This window comes from Psittacula echo (genome assembly GCF_963264785.1).
Source record: "Psittacula echo genome assembly, chromosome: 1".
Lineage (NCBI taxonomy): Eukaryota > Metazoa > Chordata > Aves > Psittaciformes > Psittacidae > Psittacula > Psittacula echo.
Genome location: NC_137735.1, coordinates 140,266,920 through 140,294,322, shown reverse-complemented (window position 1 = coordinate 140,294,322; position 27,403 = coordinate 140,266,920). Strand labels below are relative to the sequence as shown.

The window sequence follows — 27,403 nt, the reverse complement described above, 5'->3', positions numbered from 1 at the left end:
TAAAAGTAAAAATGTCTCTATTCTTTCAGCTGGGTTTAACATGCCATCTGGTTTAATTATTCCTTAGGTAGCACGCTATAAAGTTAATAGTAACAGTATTGTTAAGCCAATCAGAAAGAACATTTCTGATGTGATTTTTCACCAAGGATGTTTCTCTTAAACTCATTGACTATGAGGTCAATGTAATAAGCTTTTGCATACATATTATGTTATTGCCAGTGCTTGACAGATGTTAGCTCAGAACTGTCACCTCTAGATTGACTCAAATCTGCTTACTCAGTGAAAGAATTTAGTCACAATCTGAAGTGCTCCTTTAATTTAGAGTCTAATTTGGAATAGCTTTTCCTTTTACTTAAAAATTATTTAAATAGTTTTAAAATTGTCGAGAAGATATCATGACATTAAAACCACAAGATCTTATAGGATTGTCTGTTAAAAGGAAATAAACTGCACTTTATAAAAGTCATGTTGATTAAAGGGTCAAAATACTGAGGGGCAATCTCAGTCCTCATTTCAGTAAGGAAAGATATGCCCAGTGAGACTTCTGAAATCCACTGTTTAGATCAACTAGGTAAGTGAAACGGAGTTCATTATTCATTGTAATACCAGAGGAAAGGTAGGGATTTAGGGATTCACTTCAACATCTTTAAGTTAAAAAGTTATTTCAAACAGTTTTGCATAATCCAAATTTTAAATAGTCCCAGTGAAGTTCATCATTCCACTCCTGACATTCAACAGGACCTAGTTATTGTTAAAAATCCTAGCTGAAAATTACTTTGTTTTATCTTCAAAACTATTATTAACAAAAAAGAATGCTGTAAAAAAACTTACATCTGAACATTTTCCTATGACCCTAAAAAATTCCATTTCCCCTGAAAATGTCTTCAGAACTGAGGAGGGGGAGAGGGAAACCAAAACACTCTGGAACAGGAAGCAGACAAACACACAACATACTACTGTGAATTTAGCAAAAGAAACAGAGAAGGTTTAGAATACATTACTGGCAGGGGAATGCTTGATATTCTTATAACTACATACTTCCATTCTCAACTGTAGCATTACGTGTTCTCATTCTATATTCCAGATTTCAGCTATGTATGTGACAAAGAATGTTACATGAAATGTTACATGAAAAAAAAAATCCACTTTAAGCAAACAGGTGCTTTCCCAATTTTCATGCTTTGCTGCCCATTGCAGCTGGATACAATTTATAGCATAATTCTGCTACTCTAAATAACACCAGTTACATTGGCATTTGGTAACCATATGAAATATAAGAAGCCAAAAGGGCCTTAATTTCTAATCATCTATATTAAATGGAGTTAATGGAAGTCATTTATGATTCCTAACTGCCTCCAAATCTCATCCAACCCAGGCCTCCCTGAGCAGAAAACAGCTGGGGGACAGGAGGGCTTTAGGGACAAGTGTCACATAACCTTGCGCTGCCTTTAGATTTCCCTAGGTATAGAATCATAGAATCATAGAATAGTTAGGGTTGGAAAGGACCTTAAGATCATCTAGTTCCAACCCCCCTGCCATGGGCAGGGACACCTCACACTAAACCATGTCACCCAAGGCCTCATCCAACCTGGCCTTGAACACTGCCAAGGATGGAGCATTCACAACCTCCCTGGGCAACCCATTCCAGTGCCTCACCACCCTCTCAGTAAAGAATTTCTTCCTTAGATCCAATCTAAACTTCCCCTAAATAAGCTTTGGTGGCTCCTGCTGACACAAGCTTGTCTGCAGTATGACAGATGGTACCACATGTGTCTGCCATATCATCTACCAGAATGGCCACTCTGTCTTTCACATCACCCACCAGGACCATGTGATCCACTTCATTTGCCTTCTTGCGCTCCTTGTGAATGAGGGCGAAGTCTACATTCAATCGATCTGCAATGGAGGTCGCTCTCTTGGCTCCACCAGCATCTGGCGAAACAATGGTGCAGTTCTTCCACTCTGCAATATTCTCTTTGATCCACTTCAGTACAGCAGGCTCAGCATATAAGTTATCAACAGGGATATGAAAAAAGCCCTGAATCTGAGATGCATATATCTGATCCTTTTACAGCTACCACTATGATTATTGGGCTGGATGACTTGTTGATATAAGCAGCTGTATTTGTTCCTATACTTCAGTATAAATGAAGAACCAGACTAAATAGACCTGTAACCCATAAAATGACAAATAAATCTAATTGAGCAACTTTGGGTACTTGAATGAGTTTTATTAAATGAACAAATGTTACTCAAAAGACAAGGAACTCTCCCAGAACTCATTTTGGGAAGTCCTAAGGATAAGCATATACAATATTGGTGAATAGAAGCAATTCCAGATGTAACTCAAAATTTGAACCTAGAAAGCCTTCTCAACCAGTCCAAAGGAGCTAATGAACATGCAAGAGATGTCAAGAGATGAAGAAAGTAATCCATAGGCAATTCCATTATTTCAGTGCAGACTTGTAAGATAGGGTAACTTCTCCCCTATCCTAGCCATATGTTCCTGCACACTCTTACACTAGACAAAGCTCTCAAGGAAGGTATCTGTCTGAAAGCCAATTTGACCAAAAGGGGAAAAGAGAGATAAAAAAAAAAGAAAACAAATAAAAGGAAAAAAATTTTTAAAAAAGTTTGTTGGATGGGGATCATTTCCATAATCTGACTCACAATGTAGTAGGAGCTCAAAGTCACAGTGACTGGAAGTGATTGACAACCATGGGCTCAAGTTCTGTAAAATATTCTTATTTGGATACTGCAGATTGCTCTAATTTGTACCAAGTAAACAAAAATACTGTAGTATAAGAATACTTATTAAAATGTTGCTGGCTGGCTATTCTACCATATACAATCACATACACCATGAATAACTGGCAATCAGTACTGGCAGTGGTTTAGAACCTATTACAGCATCTGTTTTCTGCTTCAAGAGAATGGCAGCCTGTTCACATTTCACTCTTCTTGAATACATATAATATGTGCCCTAAAAGTAACCTATGAATCTCTATAATCCTTCTCCCTGACTGGCTTGTCCACAAGGGGCATGACCCATAGTCTAGGAAACAGTGTTAGAGGAATCTTCAAGGCTATAGTTCTGATGAGATGCTGCACAACTTTGGAATGTAATAGCTTAAATCAAAAGTGAGCAGTTAAGTTATCTAATGGACTGGTTGGGTGGGGGAGGAAGGAACACAGAAATAAGCTAACAGCTAGATATTACCATCTCACAGTGTCTAATATTAAGAACAGCAACATCATTAGACAAACAGAAATCTGGAAGAGATCTCTTCAAGTGATCAAATCCAGTGCCTTGCTATCACAAACACCTACGTATTAAAATTCATTTTCTAAATCAACTAAATTCCACTTCCTCTAATCTTAAACTAACATTGTCCTTGGGTTTTTTCTTGCTTTCTTTTTTGTTGTTTATTTTCCTGATGTACACCTCTCAGTTGTTGTGTGACTAAACAAGCCAAGCCATTTTAAACTTAATTTCTGAACACCCAAATACTTTTCCACATAGTTCAGTGTGACTTTCTGAATAAAAGGAATTAGACATAGCTTTGATGATGAAGACTCAACAATGCTGTCCATAGTGACATTAATAGTTCTCTATTTTCTAATTCAGCTTGGGGGTCACATATCTTTTTCACAATCCCAGTAATGATTCACAGCTATCCTTCAGCTAACCAGCATGCCAAGGATCTCTGTTTCTGGATCACAGAATCATAGAATGGTTAGGACTGGAAAGGACCTTAAGATCATCTAGTTCCAACCCCCCTGCCCTGGGCAGGGATGCCTCATACCAGATTATGTCACCCAAGGGTCTGTCCAACCTGGCCTTCAACCTTAAATATATCTGCTTCTTGAAGCATTAGGTGCAAGGCATTCTTTGATATTATTTAGACCCTTGACTGCAACACAAAATATCCCAGACTCTTCTTTTAGCAAATGATGCCATGATCAAATCATTTGTTGTAATGAAATCAGTCAAACAACAAATTCTACATACAGAGACTACTGCAACAGCTATTTGATTTTATATGTAAAATAAAATGATTAATGCTTTTCATTTAGTAGGAAACAGCTGCGCTCCTAACTTTACTATCTGGAAAGCAGGAGGAGAAGGAGCTGTTTAAAAAATCATATAATTTTTAGTGAGAAATGGCTTCAGCTTTGGGAATAATTGCTGTGGCCAGTAGGTTGTTGGAAAATTAACAGAAAAGCATTGAAATAAAATATATTAAGATTCAGAAGATTTGTAAATAATTATCAACGTGAAAATGAATTACAAATATCAATTGTTGGCTTGTTCACACATATCGACAGTCAAGAATACAAAATTTCAGCTTAAAATAAATTATTCAGTCACTCTCTCACTACACTAGGTACCTAATTGGAAGCTGTTACAAAGAGGAGCCTTGAAGTATAAACAGAAAGTAGCCACCAAGTACCTTTCTGTGATTCTCCCTCTTTTACTTGAAGTTCTAAGAATCTGATCAATGACGCAAGAGATCACGAATTATTATGTTTTGCCATAATTTTTCTAGGTGTGGAATTACATACTGAGGAATAAATAATGCACTGGGATTCAGTGAAGATTAAGCCTTACCCTATTCTTTCTGCTCCTATGTCAATCAAGTGCAAGAAAATATTGATAGCTTTTCTACTACTTTAATAGTTGTACTGTTCTTTAGAAAAGGGGTCAAATGAATGATTTTCCTGTAGAAAAACTGACACAATGTTTTCTAATTAGTTAAATGTTTTTCTGTAAATGCAGTTACAAGACCTTGATCTTGAGTTTTAATGTGCATGTACAGCAATGTGAGTCACATTTATTTAGCTCAAAAGACTATTCATTTGATTATGGCTGCTGACCAGGTGTTAAAAATACTAAACAATGCAATAGTCTGACACACCAGTGCTGGACATGTTCCCAGCTGCTTGCCAGAATCTGATCACCTTTTTTTAAGGAATGTATTCCATAAAGTAGTAAAAACCCCTCCTGTCTAACACTACCTGTCAGCTGGGCTTCAGACCAGCTGAGACAGCACCTGTGACTCGGCAGGATGACCTCCACATTATAGGAAGACAGCTATATCCATCTAACAGACTTGGCAGCTTTGGTATAGCTGATCTCCAAATAGCCCTACTTTCATCCCAAAGACAGCTGCAGAGGACAAACAGTAATAGCCTGAAACAACTTGGGCCATTTTTTTCAGACCATAAATGCAGGATAGTATGGACATTTCTTTTCTCTACTATCTTCAGACTCTCACAATGATCACACTTCTATTTACTCCTCAACAGGATCTAGACCTAGAGTGAAAGCAACAGAATGCACACACAGCATTCAACTCTATCCCGTGCAAAGCGTGGACACAATAAACTCTGTAAAAAGCTCCTGTTTAAAGAAGAAGCAGTAAGAACTGAACCCATGAAGACCAAAATAATGCTGGAAGCTGGACAGAAGTGCTTCAAGAAACAAACTTTCTCTAGAATCACTCCCATTTACATGTTTGTCTTTGTACCACTAAATCAGGCCACAGCTTCAACGATGTCTTTTCTTCCTCATCTTTGGCTCAGACAGCCACAGCAGCAAAAATATCCCCCTGGCTTTCATCTAAGACTTACTGGAACTTACCTGCTTTCCAGGTTGGTCCTGATAAAGCAGTTGCTCATATTACCAGATTTGCATTGCATGTACATAAGGAAGAGGGAACTGTGATTTTGTAGTGAAATGAAGCTCCAAATAAGACAAAATACAAAAGCCCATGATCAATGACAGAAAACTTCCACTAAGCAACAACCACGTATACAATATCCAGTTCAAACTTCAAAGGCCTACACTGGTCTGTAAAAGTAACTTCTACCAGCATTGCCATTCCAAGAAAACAATTACACTTGTCATTCTTGACAATGAAGTGTAAGAAACAAAAGTTTTATAATGGTATTAGCATCATTGTAATACTAATTCTCACAAGATTAATGGAATAAAATACAAACCCAATTTATTCAGATTAATATTCCCTCATTTCCTTCTTTCACACACAAAGTAGAAAGACTTCTATAAATTAATTAAACTATTTATTCTACAAAAGAGAGAAAGGGACATGCTTGTCGGCAGTGTTGTATGAACCTGAAAGGCAATGGGGCCCATAAAACTCCTTGAAACTTGTTTCCAAGCTTTACAAAATTAAGAGCCTGTACCTCATACTTGAAGTGTCAAAAGACTATTTTTTTTTCCTGATTCATCTACTAGACAAATTTGCTGCTCACTGGAATTTCTTTCACAGATTTTTACTTCCTTCTCTTTAGAAAAATAATATTTAAGTTCCTTGAGGTAACAAGTCTTTTATCGAATGCAAAAGTAAAAGTTGCATTATGCCTATCCTGAAAAAAATAAAAATAAAAACCATGCCATAAGCCGGTTTTTTTCCAATGTTATTGAAAACATACTAAGAAAATGCATTTATGTTGTTAATGCAAGATCAACATTCTTCCTGGAAAATTATGATCTATCTTATGTAAGTTTGCTGTTCCATACACATAGGAACTAGTCAGACAATGGAGAAAAAAATCCACTGTAAAATTAAGATTATGTTGTGTATATGTGTACTTTAATCAGTCCAGACAGAATCACTCTCTAAAAAAGACTGTAGGAAGAAACGATAGTAATTTCCAGTGTTTGTAGAAGTTCTATACATAGATATAAAAGGTTTCACCTGTTATAGCAGACCGAATTAAAAAAAAACCTGAAGCACATTTTAAGTGATAGTGATACCTCAACTACCTTTAGAAATCTGGCTGGTTTCAAAACAAGCTCCATACCTAATTTTAACAGAAGCAAGAAATATCAAGACTTTGGTAGATATTTTGATAGCATTTGCATGAATTTCACAAGTGGAAGCTCGTCTTCCTTTGTTAAGTTTCACTGGCTCAGACACTCATGCAAATTTCCAATGTGTTTAAACATTAGTCATCTTAAATGCAAGCTCAAGAAAAAAGAAAAAAGAAAAAGAAAAAGAAAGAACATCTCTTTTCACCATTAATTCTCTGTCATTATCTGCAATTGATTTAAAAGGAGGTTTTTCAACTGTTTACAGACAATATGTCATTCTTTATCTTGTGTGGTTAAACCTGCTCAAATTCTTTGTTCTCAGGTAATAAACATTATGGTCATTTTTCTGGAATAATATTAACTGTTCATATACGTAGGTTTTAAATGTATCAAGCAACATTCTTCCTGCCTGAGTATAGTCCCAGTAACAGCTACCTTCAGTGTGAGAGGAAATACATTTTTATGGTTATCATTATTGCATTTCATACAGCTAAGCACTGCAACAGCGGATGAACGTCCTAGTGGCCAAGATTCTTGTTAGTATACACAGCTCCTGAATGAGTTAGCCAATATACATTCAATAAGATCTTGATTTTCCTGCCTCTCAGTTAAAAGACTACCAATATTGGTGACTAAAATTCTGACGGATTGAAAAAGCTTTAATTTCTCCACTTTGACAATGTTCTTGCATTACACAAAGAGACAGAAGTAGATGCTCTCACTTTCAGCAGATATAGCTTCTTGACTAGCAATAATGTTTCAGGCCCAGGTGCCTACTGATAAGATAATGAGAAACAAGGCTGGACACAGAATCCAATATCTGAAAGTAAGCACTCAACCCCACTCAGTTTTCTTCAAATTATTTGCAGCCGCAGATATAACTTATACCCTACAAACCACTAAGGCTATTTATCTTACAGTCCTAGAAAGAACTGCTGATATCAAAATTTAAATATTTAAGGGATTTTGTATAATTTTTTGAGGAAAGACCCACAAAAAAAACCCAAACAAACAAACATTTATTTACTGATCGAACCACTCCTAAATAAACAAAATTACTCCTCTCAGAAATTTCAGGCAAGCTAGAAATTAACCAATATGATACGTTTGTTTCCAATGAAGCAAAACTAAAATGAATGATACAGAGTATCATACAATCTTCTCATAAGTGTATCCCTGTGGTTATACATCCACAGGATGCAGGTAAGAGGAAAAGCAACCAACACACAAACAAGCCTCAGTGTGAATACACGAGCTTTCATTTTTTAAGGACAGAATTTTCTCTGACAGTTGCCTGTCACATAGTTGTACCCAATGTGAAAAGCTCTCAGTTGACTTTTAACGAAATGCTGTCAAAGTTTGCAAGTCAAACTTAAAAATCCAACTTTAAATCTTTTTCAACATGTAAGTAAAATTCAAAATTTTACTTCCTCTATTATTTATTGATATGCATACTTTTTTCTTACTTTAACTGAGGTTGCCATATTACCACTAAACAAACAAACTCACGGCACTATCTCTGGTCTTCAAGGAAAAGAAAAGGCCAATTTAGAGATGTAGGAAAAAAATGTTACATTTTGATCAGTTAAGTTCAGCTACTGTGCTTCATCCTAAGAATAAATACAAGCATTTATTGAAATACACACTAAGGAGAGAAACGTAAGAACATGAAATCGCTTGAGAGTGTATTTTAGAAATGCTGCTCTTTGACTTCACAGAACAGCTTTGGAACTTTCATTCCACGTTTCATGTGACCATCCCTTTCAAACAAACACCAGAACCAGCTAGCTCTGGTTTAAGTTCTAGCTTCCTGCTAAGTACTTCTGAGAGAGCTGATCCTGTTCCACAACTGCAAAACTGTGTATTATCCAGCCAAAACAGAGATGACCTTTGTCACAGAAAACATACATGACCTCAGTAATATTAACATACATCTTAAATTTAGAAACCCTTGTCATGACAATGATGTATACCAATCATATCTACCACGGCTCTCAGCATTTTGGCAACTTAAAATGTTTGATCAAATTACACACACTGAAACTGAAATAGTATTTTTTCTCAAAGGTACAGTTCTAACCCTGTGTGCATAATCATTATCTGTTGCTTTAACATACATTTAAAATAATTTAGAATAACAGAAGAAAAATTAAATTCTCATTGTAGATGTATTATGTTCTGTGTGTTCTGCCAGTTTACTAAGTCCTAATAAGGCACATACATGCAAGCATACAAATGCCATATCACAGAGCTTATAATAGGGCTCAGAGAACCTGATGCTTGTAGAAGAAAAACAACCAAGCCCAATTCTCAAATGTTTGCAGATCCAGCAGTTGTGAGAAAAAGTCTCTACACATATATCAAGTTAATTTGTCTGAGAAGTCACTAGCAAACCGTGATTCACATAGCTGCACTTGTCAAACCTAGTAACAGAAAAGCACTTCAGAAAGTGGCAAGACAAACAGTAGGGCCAATTCACCTGACCTTAGGTAAGAAAAATAAGAAAGCAAAACTGAAAAATATAGAAAACTAATATTTGGACTGTATGCCAACAGAGAGCACTAAATTCTAAAATAAGCTTTCAAGAAGGAAATGGACATCAGTAATTACAAGCAGTGAAAGAAAAGGCAGCAAAATATATTTGGAATGTGTTCTAACAAGGTAATGTAAGAAATGTTTTCTTGAGTTCTACAAATTCAGTCTTTCACGGGGAAAAAAAAGCACACTATAAATTTCAGGGAATTTACTAAATAAAATTTACATAGGTTCTTCATTTTATTTGGCATCTGTGCTTATATTATCAAAAGACTACTTTCGCTTTGAGAAACTGAGGATGCTAAAGGCCATTCCTTTCCTTTATATAGAGATGAATTATCTGAGAAAAACATTGGGCAATGGTTCTTATTAGTATTACTTACGCTCAATGCAATGTCAGTCTTACAAAGCCAAAGTAATATTTGTGCCACATATTTTTTACCTATATTGTCATCAAATGTCAAAATGGAAAAAGATAAGCATTAAGCATTTTGAAATGTCACCAACTCAGATACTATGAATTGTTTTGAAACTAATTCCTTGGAATTATATCTGAAATACCTCAAATCTACTTATTGTAATTACAACTAATTGCCCTAAGAGTTCACAGCAGCAATTTACAGAACTCTGCAAAAGCATAGGAAAGCAAGCCCATATAACACCATGAACTCTTAAAAAGTCTCTTTGATAAGGCTTTGTAAAGATGATTATATTAGAAAATAATTACATTTATAGACAGGGTTAAAGTAGAGATCTCTGGTTATACAGGCAGCACAACCAGATTTGGCCAGCTGTTAGACTAAGAATGTCCATAAAGATATATATATATCAGCTAAAAAGGTAAAATGCAGCACTATATTCCTTGAACAAAAAACATATTGATAAAAGAATGAGTATAGAAGGCAACAAATCTCTCCAGATGAAAAGGATTGTAAAAATAGCACTCACATTGAATAACACAGAACTGGAGGAACCTCTTGGGTCATAAAGCCCAATATCCTACCAAAAATAACCACGTAAACTTTTTTCATACTTAGCTTTTATTTTTCAGGTGAGGGAAAAAGAAGAGCAGAAGGAGTTGAGTGGGTGGCAATTTAAAGCTTAGTGCAATTCAAATCTGATCTTAAATTCCAGGTAAGCATTTCAAGTCTTCTACACCCCTGCAGCTTCTCATATACATGTACACATTGGGCATCTTTACACCTTTTCTTACCTAAATTTGTAGTAGATGAAGGTGATTCAAATGTTTTAATCACACTATAAAAAGTTGCATGGTGCACACGTGTTTAATATTTGTATGGAAGAGACTTAAAATGTGAGGGGAAAAAAAGGTAGAACTGATAACCTTTGGTACACTCATCTAAAATTCACCTTGTTTCCAACTTTTTGGAGAAGACAGTATTTTTAGAGTAGCCAGAGTGTGAAAATACTGGCAATGAAACTGAAGAATTTACAGTAAGATAAAACACATTGCAAGAAATGTTCAGGATACAAGCTGTTTGCAAAGATGTCTTCAGAAGATCCCAGTAATTTATGCCAACTACATCCCTCAATTTGTATGAATCCTTTGCTGCAGCTAGTTCAATATCTTGACCTATAGTCTTAATGAATCTGTATCACAAGCTTATTTTTCTATGCTTTTTTTTTTCCCCCTACAGAAATGCTGAACCAGTTACTTGGCATTAAACATTTAAGTATTAAGCAGGGGCCTTGAAAAATGTATTAAGCAACATTCTAAAAATGCTGTAATTAAGGACTGGATTAATGTGGTAACATACATGTTAAAATCTTAGCAAGTTGTCTTATCTGCTTTATAGTCAACTAAAACAAGCACTTCTTCAGTACAATTTACCTCAAACTATATCCCGTATCTCAAACAGGTCACATGAACTGCACTGTAAAAGTGTCTATGTTTCCATTGACTTTAAAAAGAGATTATGGTAAATATAGGTAACTATAATACAGAAAACTAAAGTAACGAAAGACCAGTCATGTTCAGATGGAATTGAAATTATGCGTCAACCACTTCTTCTAACTAATTAGGATGGAATTTCCAAAACATATATGTTTGTGTTTTTTTAAGGTGATAACAAAAGGAAAACGTCTGTGAAAAGTCTTTAATCATTATTCCAGGTGTTAAGCCATACAAAGACATGTTAGGTCAAATGCTTTATAGCAGGTAATTTAAAGGAAATTACAACCTTTAAGTAGCATTCAGTGAGAACAATTTTTAAAGCCTCTCAGTTTTATTTAAAATATTGATGTGGGTTTTTTACTGAGCACATATATACATCAATACATATATACGCTCATCTTAATATGAATGTTTAATAAAGCACTCCTGACAGTGTGCACTGAAAAAGCTCTGGAACACCTTTCCAACATTTTTAATAAAATTATCTTGAAGATTAGCATAGAAAATTATATTAGCTCAATTCAGAAAAGTATTTTATATTTTTATGATTCAAGCCATATACAGAACTACTTTGGAAGTCACTCACTATACAAAAAATAATAGAAAAAGTCACATTTCAGTTGCACAGAAGAAAAGTGTCTGTTCAAGGCATAACTAAATATAAAGTCCATTTTGATTTTAAAAAAAAGAGAGAGAGAAACTAATGAACCCTTTCAGTAACACCAGAGAATGCAATCAATAACAGGTGACCTCTCACAATATCTGTTACACTCATATTTTGTTTAATAAAGCCAGAGAACAAAAGTCATAGATTGGTTTGGTTTGGAAGGGATCTTAAAGATCACCTAGTTTCAACCTCTCTGCCATGGTCAGGGACACCTTCCACTAGACCAGGTTGCTCAAACCCCTGTCCAACCTGGTCTTGAACACTGCCAGTGAAGGGGCAGCCACAGCTTCTCTGGGAGACCTGTGCCAGTGCCTCACAACTCTCATCATGAAGAATTTCTTCCTTGTGTCCAATCTGAATCTATCCTCTTTTCAGTTTAAAACCAATGCCTCTTGTCCTGTCACAACAAGTCTTGGTAAAATACCTCCATCTTTCATATAAGCCCCCTTTATATACTGAAAGGCTGCTCTAAGGTCTCCCAGGAGCCTTCTCTTCTCCAGGCTGAACAACCCCAACTCTCTCAGCCTGTCTTCATAGTAGAGGTGCTCCAGCCCTCTGATCAGTTTTGTGGGTCTCCTCTGGATCTGCCAGAAGTGCTAGAAATCCCTCTACCCACAGCATTTCTGCTTGCAATTGAACCATTTAATGCAACATGCAAGAGCTTAGCTTAGCTTAAACCCACTTCTGACTAAACTGTTCTGCTAAACTTTGCACTGGTGTAGTTCAGTGGAAAAATTAAATATTCCCCTAAAAGGGATACTGGCATCTGAAACTATCAAAAGTGATACAGGCATTTGGGGTTAACAGTAGCTCATATTGTCAGCATATCATTTCTTAGAACACGTTTGTCATCATCACAGTTCTAAGATAATCAGAAAAAAAAAAAAAGTAAATCCTATAAGCCAAGGTAAAAGCCACCATAAATTCAACTCTGATTAACAAGAACACAGTAAGAATTCCCTTTTATTTGATAAACTTCAAAAATCTAAATTTCGTTTTCATATGTAGTCATTTCTCATTTCTGTAAGAATTAAAGACCTTTGAGATGATGAAGCTTTATCAGCTAACAGAACCAGCAGGTTCTACCACTGTGCTTGAGTAAAGTTGGTCACTACAAATCTCTGCAACAGATAAAAATATTCAGGAGTCAGTCTAACCAACATAACTTGCAATTTGAAACATTACCCATCTTCCGTGCATTCTGCTCCAGGCTTTTATTGAGTATTTGGTGCAGAAAATACAAACAGAACACATATGTTAACAGTGGTCCGGAATTAACCTCCACATAAAACAGAACTAGAGACAGTCCCAGTTCCTGACCTTCAAAACACTAAACTGAACAATAGGGCTATAGCTCAAATTTCTACTTTTAGTCACAGGCAAAGACAGAAGGAATCTTTATTTTGCCAAGTATGTGATCCTAAAAATATCATAAGGTCCTGCCCTAAAGACTCTCCAGTTGGAAGACCAGGAGATGCCACTGGTGGACGGCTCTTAAAAAATGAGGATCAGCTGAAAGCCTTTCTTAACTCAGGCTGCAAAAGAATGAGGCACAGAACATCAAAACTAAAAATAAGTCATACCAACCTACAGCCTTGAAGGGAATTATAACCACAGGGAGAATAGTACCTAGGGGTCTCTCTAGATATAGTACATGTTTTCTCCAAGAGCAACATATCGTTTGGCAAAATAAATAACATTTTGTTCTGGAGAAGCAACTTCGTTATTGGTGTATTGGGCCACAGGCATTTAAAAGAAGCGCTAGGAGACACAAAACCAGGGATGATATTGAGTAACTAGCTGTTTCTCAGGAAAGAACCAAAGGGGCTATTGCACAGAGACTCCTTTGAAAAACAGTTACACTCCTCACTCAGAGTTATATGAGATACTTTCCTGTTATCTGAGAGCAATTGAGTGGTTGAAGAAAGGTGTCTAAAAAAATAGTCCATCCAGAGATCGAAATAAGACACAGGCCACAAAGTCTTGAGGAGATCAACAGACCACCACATGAATGCAAAACCCTCTGCCATTATACTTGTGATTCGTGTACTGTAGCCAAGTCCATTTATTGAAGAACATGCACAAAATCTTTGAAATAAGCCTCTACACTAAGAATATTGGAAAACATAGTCTAAATACAGTTCATATATTTTCAAATAGTCAGTGCATAACATTTTCCTATATGCAGAGCTAACATAAAAGCATATCCATGAAGAGATGACTTCCCAAAACATCTACAATAAGCAATTTTGCCAGCCATCTGTGCAAAAAGCAGTGTAACTTCCCTTTAAACAGAGAAAAATAGAAAACTAAACAAATCCCCAGCCCAACAGCAGAACCACACCTGGTCAAATATGAGCCTGAGTGTGAAAACATTCTGGTTTGCATTTATCTACAAAGAATATGCAGAGCAGGAAGATTGTGCTTAGTCAATGCTATCTATATTTGCCTATGCATTTGACACTTCTGTATATAATTAAGTATCCAAGTACATTTTTGAGTTATTGACAACATTCAAGGCATACCTCTAATAAACATTATTTGGCATGCCAGATGCTGGACTAGTGGTTGAATCGTTCTGGCTTTTTCACATTATAGCTTTATGGTTAGAGCACTCACTTAAGAAAGTAGTAAATTACATTCAGAAACTGAGAGATTTTATACCCTTAGCTGCTAGCAGAGAAGAAATGAGTGGGAAAATACCCACTCATAAGGCTAATTTCAGTGAAGGACTTACTTTATTTCTTCAACAGAGTCACTAAGCAAAGAGTGAAAGATTAATGGGACCCCAATAGAAGATGATGCAATCTATCCTGTGTTTACACACTAAGCTAGACCAGTGGGGCCCTACTCAATGCTGCCAATACTGTTTTCATAGCATACGGTAAGAAAAATACAGTACATTGCACAAACAAAGGGCCAAAAAAAGGCAAGTCACAGAGGTCTCGGTCTCTCTGCTCTCACTCCTGCTGAAAAATATGGAATACTCTTTGGCCACACATTTAATTGAAAATATCAATTTCTTTCTTGTTCCTACCTTTATATCCATCCCTCTTTCCCATTATATCCATCTATATCAGCAGTTATATTTGCCATGGAAGTTAAGGATTACCAGAATTCCAATACATCTGGGAAATTGTAAATGGTGCTTACTTAGCCTTAAAGGGTTGAGTTCAACATTAAAAGCAGTAAGATGACATTTCTTATATTGAGGCCAATGACTTCTATGTAATATATCACCCAGACAGACTACAACACAACAGCTGAGACAATCTCAATGTTAGTTTGGTGCCCACATTGACAGGGTATATGTTGTAGAGGCCATAAAGTTCAAAGTTCTGGTTTTAATTAAAAAAATAAGCTTTGTTAAGAAGGAGTAGCTGGGATGTTATATAAAGAAACAAAGTAACTTGCTTTTCATATTCAACATCATAAAAACATTATTTTTCATTTCTATGCATTATTCATTTCTACAAATCAGTTGAATAGATTTAAGAAAAAAACCCTTTATTTTTCATTTGTAAAAAGCAGAGAATGATATGATATACTGAATATGATATGCTGAATATGATATACTGAATGATATACTATCAGTAACAGGAACTGTAGGCCTCCATTCAGAGGTGACTTGTTTGCATCAACCTAAATCAGCAACGACCATTTATCATCCAACAGTTGTTCAGTAGCCTACACATGATGATGGTATGGTAGCTCCTGTTGGAGAGGTGTGCAGGTGACACCAAGAGCTAATTGCCACCGCTGCTGGCAGTCTCTGACAGCTTAAGGGAACAATAACACCTACAGACCATAGTAGCCTGTGTCTGTGTCTTCTAGACAGAAAGCAATTCCAAAACAGACGATGAAAAGATACTTCTCAAATGAGCAGTGTCTACCCAATGTGTAACAACAGGATCCCAATTTAAGGTAAGGTCAATGTAGTATTTTTCACATGAATTATGGTATGATATGAATGGTACCATGCAAAATCTTTGAGACACTTCTTTTATTCATGCTAACAGCTTTATTTTTCTGCTCAAACTCCACAGATTTAAATATGGAATTAGATTGCAGAATCAGTCATTTCATATAATCTACCAGTATTTCATCATTACAACATTCTTATTTTGTATTCTGCAAGCAAAAGAAATAATGAATTAGGAGAACATAGAACATATCCTCTTTCTATTTCTTAGTACTGGGAAAGAACTTGCACTTACAATGCAGAACTGTAAAGTTACAGGAAGTATTTTGCATTTTGGAGTTCTAGATTCTTTTTCCTGGTAGTATCACCATTTAGTCAGCATAAACACTGGACCTCATATTGCTTTCTTCCTGTACACAATATTTAAAATAAGAAGGTGAACTTTCCTAATACTATTCAGTTTTGGTGGTTCCTTTCAAACAAATCCATTTGCTTGCCTTTAGATTGTATTATCTTAACAGAACAGCAAACCTGTAACACCCAGGGGGTCTAATGTTCCTATACTTACAGAAGAGTACAAAATAAGGAAAGCCAAAAGCTCATAATAGCTACAACTTTGCTAAAGCTGAATCATATGCTGTTTAAAAAGTCGTTATTTACATATAAAAAGCATCTCAGTATTTACAGCAAAGCCAACTGAATAAATGCACTAAAAAATAATTCTGAATCAAAACTGTTATTTAGCATGCAGCTGTGATACCACAGAAAATGTCCTTAAATTGACCAAACTTTTTATAACAAGGAAAAATGCTAATCCCAGTTATGAAGGAGAAAAAATTCAAGGTACCCTTACAACATAAAACAGTAGCTTAAAGAATTTGCTATAGGTACTTCTCAGTAGTCTACTAGTGTGCATTAAAAAAGTGCAGCATGCATGCCTGGGATCCAAAAATGTCACAACTTCTCTAATTCTGAATTGCCGTCAAAGGTGGTCACCCTCTACAAGGATAGCCTTCTGAAGCTGTTTTTATATTTACTGGTGCTTCCGTTAAATAAGCTACCCCCTTGGTGGTCAAGGACCAAGGACTATAATAAACAGCTTGTTTCTACTCCTTCATTTTTGCCTTCTCCTATTGAGAACCTACGAAATCACACCATTTTTCTTCAGTTGGAGAATATTACATGGAATTTATCACTATAGCAACTAACCTAATTGATTTGATGCAGCTTTCTCTTCCACCATAGGATGGAGCCACTATCCCTAAGTATAATCTAAACATTTAAGAAAGAAAAAATTATCAGTTTATCATTTTACCGTGTCAAAGAGAACATAATTGTGCTTCAGAAATTAAAGTATAAATGAAAGTCTAATGGACTGTACGCATACATCCAGAACACACTTTATAAATATGCTTGTCTGTCAAGCGGAACAAGAGTATGGTGGTTTTACTGGTTGATCCAGTAATAGGGATGACTATTGTACAGCAAACACTTTCCCAGAAACAAAAGATTCACAGAGTAAGTAGGGAAAGGGAAAGCAACATTCATATAACTGATTCAGGAATATGCTTTGTCAGACTAACAGATTAAAATGAAAATAAGCAAGGAAGATCAAAAGTTTAACTTATAGTGCTATTAAAAATAGAAAAATTAAAAAGTTCAGGGGGGTTTAGTGTTTGATGTAACTATAATAAAAAGATACTGTGACAGATAATCATATATAATGTTATTGTTATTACTTTAACAAGATATTAACCTTTATTGCTTTTTACATAAGTCAGCTTGATAACAGAAATAAGTTGGTATATTTCCATACACCTGCTTATAAGGTGTGTGGAAAAATACACAACACTTTATACCATTGCATTCTTTTACTTCATAAGAAATACAGCAAGGCTGTTATTCTTAAAACATAACTAAGTTATCACCCCTCCTCCTCCCACCCCCCCAGTTATGGTCTTCTTAAAAAAAAAAAAAAAAAATAGAATGAGACATCAGATGAAAAAAGACTGAATAAAGCCTAGATGGTTTTTAAAAGAATTCATAAAATTTTCAGTACTACTTTATGTAGAAACAGCCTTACATTTCCCTCCTACCCCCCTTGATTTTTTAAACATCTTCACCCTTTCCACAGAGCAAAAACATTTTTTGCATTTTTTCAAATACTATCGCTAGAGAAAATGCTCATGGTGCTTCATTAGCATTTGGAATTGTGGTTGTCAAATCAGTGAAACATTACATAAACGGTGGAGTGTTTTGACACTGCATATTTTAAGCTGCATGGTGCTTTTCAGCGCTATATGGAATGAAAAGCGTACTACATGCTTGAGGAACACCATCTACACTAACTGAGGGAACTAACTGGAAACTGGCTATTTAAGCACAGCAGCAATTGCTTTCATATCATCAGCTAACATTTGCTTTGCATTGTTCAGCATCAGTAAACAATGAAAAATAAATAATAAACATATATAACAATTCAAATGTACAACTTCATTCCTTAGAACAGAACATTGTCAAATGTCTCACTGCTGAATATAAATAATTTTAAGGCATCAGACTTTACAGTTAACTCCTTCTGAGGCTATGCTGATACCTGCACAGAACTCATTATCTTGTCATGAAAAGCCTGGGACCCTCCAGACATTTGTAGCACAAACTTAAAATATTTCCTATTACTAATGCCCATCTGAATTCCCTTTACATTTGCACTATTCATCCTGTAATATGTGTTTACTGAGTCACTAATCTCCCTGTATGCACATAAATTCTTTTAAATCACAGTATGTTTTTTAGTGTACTCTCTACATTAGCAGATTGCATACGGCATTATGTACAAAATGAAATTACTCAAAAATGTGACCTGTTTGACATGATTTTTGAGAAGTGTAGTGCAAATGTGCCAAATTAAAAAAATTATAAAATATATTATTCCTTTTGGAATAAGCCTCTCACTGTCATCAGTAGAGAGAGGCACTGTAACATGCAAAAAAAGTGAATTAAAGGTTATCTTTACCAATTACAGTCTTGTTTCAGAAAAAAAAAAAAAAAAAAAAAAACAAAACAAATACACAAAAATGGAGACTATTATATAGTTGAAGGGGAAGGAATGGAATAGAGGGGTAAGAAATGCAGCAGGGACGCTCCCGAAACCAGAATCTATCCCCTATTCATCATAACCCACACCTATTACAGCTCAACAAGACAAGCATAGTGTAAAGACTTTTAAGCTACAGCTAAGGAAAGGAATACACACTATGGGTAAACTACAGACCACATTCAGCTCAGGCTGGGAAAATACAGTGTATATTCATTCTGGCAAAGCTGTGTAGGTGCCTCTTAATAAATTACATATTTTTATTACTGCATAGAAACTCCTTTTTCTATTCTCTTTGAAAGATTCCCACTCTGGTACTATGGACTAAATTGCATTTCCTGTAAGCATGGGCATTGCATCTATATTACATACCTGCTTGAAAATCATTCTTGCCAAGAGCAAAAAAAAACTAGCAAGAAAAAATAAAGACCTTTTAAAGTACTAATAGTCTCTTACAGATACCTTATCTGCAACTCAGCGAGATTAACTGACAATTTATCAAGCCTGAAACAGAATATACAAAACTCTGCTGATAACCTATGATGCAGCTCTGAGGCTGATAGCATAGGGTTACTAAACTGCTGAGGATATGCTAAAGAAGTGCCAGGGTTTGTTCCAATACAATCTCACAGTCAGAGGATCACATACTACCCCGGTGATGTTAAAACATCTGTCACTTGACTAAGTACGTGCTTCCTAAAGGAATGAACATAAGCAAAACAGCTCTTGCTCATGGAAGGTGAAGAAGAGTGCACGAGTTACGTGGAGAGATCAGTCTGGGCAAAAGCTGGCAATATCTGATAATAAACTGTGAGCAGTGGGTGATGGTTACTACCACTAAGAAGTTTGTTCCTAAAATTCAAGTGATGTCTCTGTACGAGAAATGCCACATCTGCAACCTAAGGACATCACATGCTCCCAAGAAGCAGCAATATTGAAGTGTTGGTCTAGCTGCTTTACCACGGGGCAACAGGGGTAGATGCATCGAGATGGCAAGTCTAAGACAGTACGTACACCTGCCAGCTTCAGAGCTTGGCCTTGGCCAGAAGCGCTACCTCAGATGGGAAGGCCGTGGATTAAGCCCAGCAAAAGCACCAGGATAAATATGTACTTACTGCAGTAAGCGATCAGGAGACTAGCCAGGATCATGATCGCCCAGAAAGTTGAGGACATGCTTGGCAAAGCGCTGGCATCTTTCCTACCACTTCTCCTGGGAGATAGAGCCATTGAAGCCACTTCCCCGGTGGGGGTGGGGGGTGGAAATCAGTCAGTTTCACCAGCCAGCTCTCCCCTTGACTGATGGCCCTTTTCCACGTGTAATCCTCAAGGAAAGCATCTTCCAACGACCCCGCGGTCCGTCAGCAGCAACATGGTCCTTTTGCAGGAATCATCTTCCAGCCAGAAAGCCAAGGCGACTCTAGAGCCTGCAAGACTTGGGCACAGTGGCCGCCACCAGCCTTCCTCCCGTCACTGTGGTGCGGTGGTGGGCTTTTACTAGGGCTCGGAACCCTCGCGTGGTGCTGAGCTTCGATCAAGTGCCACGAGTCTTTTTTCCCCTTTCCTTTTTTCAATGTGCAAAGTTGTTTCGCTGTTGTCCTGGCCCTGCCTCCTCCGCCCCGCCCGGAGGCAGGCCGGATCCGGGCCGAGGCGACACTACCGCGGGGAGCCCAGCCCTGCTGCCCGCCCCTCTAAGGCGAGCCCCGCTCAGGCCGCCACCGCCTCTCGGCCGCCGGCAGCATGGCCGCGGGGGCAGCGGGCACGGCGGGCCGAGGGCATGGCGGCGGCCTCTGCCAACCGCCCGTGGGGCAGGACTCCTCCGGACAGCTCCGTGGGGCGAGAGCGATCCGCGCCCGGCACCTGCAGAGGAGCTGGCAGCGGCGGTGCCCGCCAACGGGTGAGGGCAGTTGAGACACGGCGTAGACAGGCAGCCCTGCCCGGCGGGCGGAGAAGAGCCCAGTCCCCCGCGGCGAGTCCAGCCTGTTCTCCCCTCCCGGTTGTCCTGCGGGTTCGACGGGGCCGAAGCGCGAAGGGCGACCGGACACTTTACAAGGCGGCTCGGCGGCGGCAGCAGGTCCCCTCCTCGCAACGCGCCACCAGCTCCGATCTTAGGCTCTGCCGCTATAGCGGCGCCGGCCCTTCAAGTAGAAAGAAGGAGGAGGAGGGGGCCGGTGGTCACGCCCACAGGTGAAGAGCGCACGGAGCGGTCCTTCCCCCGGCGCTGCACCGGCTGCGCGTCCCCACCGAGCCCCGCTCCCGGTACAAACATCACCCCGCTCCCTAGCTCGCCACTCCCGGTGCGACCCTGGCTGGCGGGTCGCTGGCGAAGGTCGGGGGACAGCGGGGGCTCCCCCGGGGGTCAAAGCCGGTCGTGCGGCAAGCTGGGGCAGAGGGACGCGGAGCGGACCGGGCCCGTGGTTCTGCAGGGGAAGAGCCAGATCCAGCCGCTGGCGTCTCCCTATGGCCTTCAGAGGGGAGCCGCCGGGAGGGGAAGGGACAGGAGAGGAAAGGAGGAGTGGGGATGTCAGGGAGGGTAGTGGCAGCACCCGCCCGGAACCCCCCTTTGAGGTGCTTTGTGGTTGAGACAGGGTCTCGGCCGAAGAAGGTCCCAGGGACCAATTCCCGCCCCTCACCTGCTCTGTGAGGCTCGAAGTCTCCATGATGTATTCTGCCTAGGCACGGCCATAGGTGTTAATGGAAACATCCCTCCTGCATCCACTTGCAGCCCTTACAGGGACTGTTGGCACAGCCTCTCTGTCGCTGTAGTGGCAAGGACACATAGACATGAAACCCAATTTAGAGGGCTCCAGTTCATGTGTGTGCCAGTAGCTTTTATGGTAATAATAAAAAACGGAAATGTTTTAAGAGGAACCAGGTAGTTGAGCTTTTCCATTCAGAGTCTCCATAGCAATGTCCTCAAATTAATATTTTAAGTTCTGCACAAGGTAGTCACATTCCAAGTACAGGCAGGATTGTCAGACTAGAAGAAGAGCTTGGTCACAAAATGTTCCAGTTGTCTGCTCCTGTGTTGCATAATGAAAATACCATGAAAAAGTAGATCCATATTACTTCACTAGCGCCAGGTTTCTCTGATGGTTTGCCACTTCAATATCTGGACTTAAAACTGTGTATGAATGATGAATTATTTACAAGACAGGACTGCAGGGACTTCTTCAGTACAGCTGCACTTGACTAGATACTTGGAACTATGTTCAGCTTTGCACCATAAGGGCATCGTCAATGTAATCTCTTTTATTTCAGATCTGATTTTCCACTAGAGTACTTTGCACTGAACTGGTAGGGTAGTCAGCTGTTGCATTCAAGTATGCTTCACAGAGAGGAAGCTTTTGGGTGCATCATCTTCCAAGATGTGACTTTCCCTTATTTTGAGTGGGAATTTCTTTCTGATTTCATTTAAAAACTCGAATAGAGCACAACTGTAGCATTAAGGCAACATGCTCAGCTTTATTCTTCTCCTCCACATCATTTAAAAGAGCATTTTATTATTTCTTTTTATTTAGAGACTAAATCTTTGTAATACCTTCTATCCCTGACTTAGACTCTAGGTTTTCTTTGTAAGTCAATATAAATTCCACAGTTCCTCTGGTATCATGAAGTATTAGTTCAATTCAGTGTTGTAAAGTACTACTGCATAATGAAGTTTTTTAAAAAATAGGACTTCCAAATTTCCTATTCTCAGAACAAATGTAAATAAGTATTAAGCAACAAAAATGCCTCAGCATGATGTGCTGCTGTTCATTGCAATTCCAGGACTAATGTGTAAATTAAGCAGGTTTTCCATATGTGTGAAAAGAAGTTTGACTTCCATTACAGCTGCGAGTATTGAATGTAAAGTTGAATAACATTTTAACTATTACTGAGAAGAAAAAGCACAAGTATATTGACAAGAGATATATAGCATGATGTATGGATTAAGAGACTTCAAAGCCACGAGGGATAGCTGCAACAGTGTAAAGGCTGCTGTGCATTTCAGTATAGTACACAGAATTTTATATAGTAAATCTTATAGTTTACCCATTAAGTTGTGGTTATACAAGAGGATTTCCCTTGGAAATATATCCAGCTTTCAGTCTGAGGAGTGGGAGTCGTGATTACTGTTCACCTAAATAAAGTCTGAAGCTTGATGCAGAAACTAAATATTGCTTTGCTAGTTCTGAAAATTGACATTGTTCACTTGAGACCAGGTTAATTCTTGTGTCAGAGAACTACTCAGTTACTTGAAGTAAGCTGCCACTCACTGCGAATGAGGACCAATGAGCTGGGGCTTTTGTGTTTCTGTCCACATCTACCTGTAATAGCTTTACAAGAGGAGTTTTGTATGAAGAAAGATTTTCAAGCATTGCATTCTGATTTGATTGTCAAAGGTAGGGTAAGACTTAAAACCACTCCTTAAAAATGTAGTATTAGGTCACTGCTGATTTGTTCTGTAGGTGGGTTGATCTCCAGTAAAGCTCTGGCTGTTCTGCACTGTATTGAAATGTCATGTATTGAAATGTCCTCACCCTAGAGTAACACTACTCACAGACTAAAATCCTACTTGATGAAAAAGTGTCAGAATGTGGTCTTGAATGTTTGAAAGAATGCATGCCTCTTTCTTGACATGTCCACTTCACATTGATTTTCATGGAAAATTTCTCCCTCATCTCCCAAGAAATTCCCAGTATTCAGACTTTTGTGTGTGCAGAAGTGAAGCAGCAATGACTAAACTCATGGACAGACATCTGAAAGCAGACAAGAAATTAAAAACCCAAGTCAAAGGCTGTATATCAAAGTGAAATAAGCTTGTCAGAAATCTGATTTATTTCCATACAATCAAAAACACAGTTCTCTCATTCTTCCATCGCTGTTGGAAGAGTTAATATATTCAAGGAAATTAAAATAATACTTAAGCTGTTCATGAAGATAGGTTGTGCCATTGCTTGAACTGAAATTGCAAGCATAATCTTTCTATTGCCTAGAACCACGCATCATTTGCAGCCTGTTGTATGCTGCATCTATGTGTCGGACAGTTTGCCCATGATGTGTACACACACCACTGCTTTCTGCTAGAATGTCAAACCTTTTAGGCCTGTGCAGCAATGTTGACCTCTATCACAGGTGCAGCCTACAGATAATAAATCCTGATGTTCAGTTAGCATCAAGCATGTACATGGTAGAAAGAAGGTAACAATCTTTAGATCTTTATAGGCCAACCTTCTGTTCTTTTTGAGTTTGCTATTTACTGTCAAAAAAGAAATTTTAATTAAAAAGATTCTATGACAGTACACTGATTTGTTGTACTTCACAAAGAATAACTAACCAATAATATTCAAGCCAACAGCTGAGTTTTGGCTTTAGATAAAAGTAAAATGCTTCAGCTGATTCTAAGTATTGATTTTAGATGAAGAACCGAATAATCTCTGAATGGACATTACTGTTTAAATCTGTTAATTTTGAGCTAAATATAAATAAAATAGGTGTAAAAGAATAGCATCATTAAAACTTCTTTTTAACTGTGTAGAAACATGAATTGCATACAGGAGCTACGTAACATCAGCCTTTTTTTATCTGAGCAGAATTTTCAGAGGAAGAGCAGTGGAGCTTAATACTAAGAAAGTAAGCTCTACAAATTTATTTCACCATTTGCGTTTTCAACAGAGTAGTGAAGAGACTCTGTATGTCTCTTTGTAACAATCCATAGCATCTCTAACAACTGTAGCAAGTATCAGAAAAAATGCAAGGGAATTCTTCCATCTTCCTTGAGAAGAAGAGACCAGTGGAGACCGGTCAGGTGGTACAGATTCATGGTTAAAGAAAAGCAACATTTTTAGTTAGAATTTATGAGAAGATTTGCTGTCTTTGTATTTACCAATCTTAGGCCATGTTTGGGAAAAAAAAAAAAAAAAGCTTTAAACTAGACAAATACCTCAATGATTTTTTTAATGCCTTGTTTGGTGCTCATAATATCAACCATCTGTTTAATAGGGAAGGTTTTGTTACTGGTTCACATTAAGCAGAAAGTTACTGTATTTGTGACAAAGAAAGAGGAAGGAAGAAGGAGAGACAGAGTGTGTGGTTGAATGCTGATTTCGTTGTCAAGTAATAATTTAGAAAGCAAGTTCAGTCTTTTAATAACAGAAATCATATTCAAGTATAAATGGCAGAGAATTGCATATATCTGAAACTATGGGATCAGGAACTTAGTTCTCACCCCGCATTTCAGTAACAGTATTTATTTACAGAGTACTTAAAAAATTCATAGAGTTTGAAAGATTCTCATGCAACAGGCTTTTTTCAAGGCCTGTAACAGTAAGTCCTTAAGAACTGCCCACAATTCTTTTAGTGCACAATCAAAATGTATTTAGCGGGAAGCTGTTGCTTTATTGCATTATACTATCTGTGTGCCAGGTGCTCTCACTGATGAGTGCTTCTGTTGCTTATTACAAACCTATAGTTTTGATGTGTTATTCATACATAGACTGTGCCTTTTCACAGTTTTCAGCTTCTGTAACAATTTCAAGCTACCAGTTAGCAGTGGTTTATTTTTTCTAGTCATTATTAATTTAGTTGAGCTTTTTCCTAATTTTAATTGCCTGCTAATGACATTATAGTTTGATATAGATGTAGTTTGAGCAGCTGTATGTGTTTTTGACTTAACATGAAAGCTTTCATAAGTTACAGGAAATCCTTGCCTCGTAAAACTAGATCTGTGAAGTTGTTCACTGACAGCTATGTTAACCTACCCAACTATTTGCCAAAAGAAACAAAAAAAAGCAAGAGAGTGACAGTGGAAATACACTGCCAATACAAAACATTTTTATACCTGTCTGTATAACTGATGTGTTGTCACAACATCCACATTATCATTCTGACTGAATGTTATTTATAGACTTTACACTAAAATCCAGAAAAAGCATGAAGGAGAAACAATTACAGATGCATTTTAATTCCACTTTGTGTCAAAGACAAGTCTGCAGCTTTTATAAAAACTTGCAGACAATATAATATCCTATCAAAATATTTTTTCTCAAAGAGCTTCTTGCTATAGATGACCAAGAGATTAAATGTACTTTTGTAAAATTACTGCATTCTTGCTTAGATCCTTAACATAATGAGATTAAAAAAAAACAAAAAAGGTTACTGTTCATACACAAGAACCCCAAGTATTAGAACTAAAGTTGTGTTACAATAAACTACAGCTCTTTATAGCATATATTGAAAAAATGGGGTTTTTTAAGATGTGGGTGTGTAAGATTGTTTCTTTGCACTGAAATTCCTACAACTAATGTGGTAGATAAGTACATTTCTGTCCCTTAGCAATCTTCATTGATTCAAAAAATCCACACTTGGGGTATCTGGAATGCTGTTAATGAAAGTGTCTGGAGTTTAACAAATAACCAAATCATTCAGAAGTGAGTCATTACCTGAGCTACAGTGATGTAATATACTGGATTTGACAGCAAGAATAGGAATAAATAACTTTCATACATGGATAATTTAGGAAGGTGAGTTATTACAGAAAAAAGATAGGAAAGAAATCAGAATATGAAACAGCAAACAAATCTGAAATAAATCTAAGTATGGCAAATTACTTTCATTATGGTTAATAGATAAGAATAAGATAAGATCACAACTATGTGCAAATTTCTGTTTTGGAGGTCACATCAATTATTAATCAGATCTGTTGTGGGCTAGATCTAATTTAATTTTGTGTATTCAAGTAAAAGGGACACTGAATTCAATACCTATTCCAAAGTGTCAAAAAAAAAAATCCTGCTTTTGATACATAACCAACAATAAATGCAATTCTTTTACAATAGATTTAAAGCGAGGAAAGAATGAATGACTTGTTTGGGAATTTTTTCAATTTTTGTCTTTTTTTTTTTTCTCTGATTTCCTTTTATCAGTTTTCCTTCAACAACATGATAACATGATAATATTTTTTCCTTCAACAATTTGATAACTTCAACGTTACACAGGTATTACAGAGTGTACAGTCACAAAGATCTCTTTTTTCTGTCACTCCTGGTATTTTCAGTTCTGTATCAGTTAGTTTCCCTATCCTGAGTTCTCTAGGAGAGAGTAATCAAGGTATTCTGTACATGTCTGTATATGCATTTATCACCTACCCATTTGAGAGCAAAAGCATCATTGCAGGTCTGGCAACTTCATGATCCTGTCTGTCAGGGAGTGTGCTTCAAAGCCACGTATAGATTTAATATGTAACTCATTATTTCCTTCAACGTTTTAACACACCCCAGAAATGTAATTGCATAGATGGGTATGTTTTCTCTTGGCATTTTATGAAAATCTCACCACTTTTGCACAAACTTTTCTGTAGGAGAAAGAGATGCCATTGTCTAGAGGTAGAGCGCAGGGTTGTGTTCCAAGAGCTGACTTCACTTGATAAAGAAGGCAGTAAATTTTCT

At 37.5% G+C, this 27,403-nt stretch overlaps 1 protein-coding gene across 1 annotated transcript in view; it reads right to left on the bottom strand.

Moving 5' to 3' along the window:
• TAFA5 (TAFA chemokine like family member 5) overlaps positions 1-20,204 on the bottom strand; it is a gene marked incomplete at both ends in the record, with an annotated part of 420,259 nt that extends 400,055 nt beyond the window's left edge. Inside the window, one exon of the mRNA XM_080619302.1 lies at positions 20,093-20,204. Within this exon, the coding sequence (XP_080475428.1) occupies positions 20,093-20,204 (112 nt within the window). The remainder of the gene's footprint in view (positions 1-20,092) is intronic.
• Between the last annotated feature and the right edge of the window lie 7,199 nt (positions 20,205-27,403).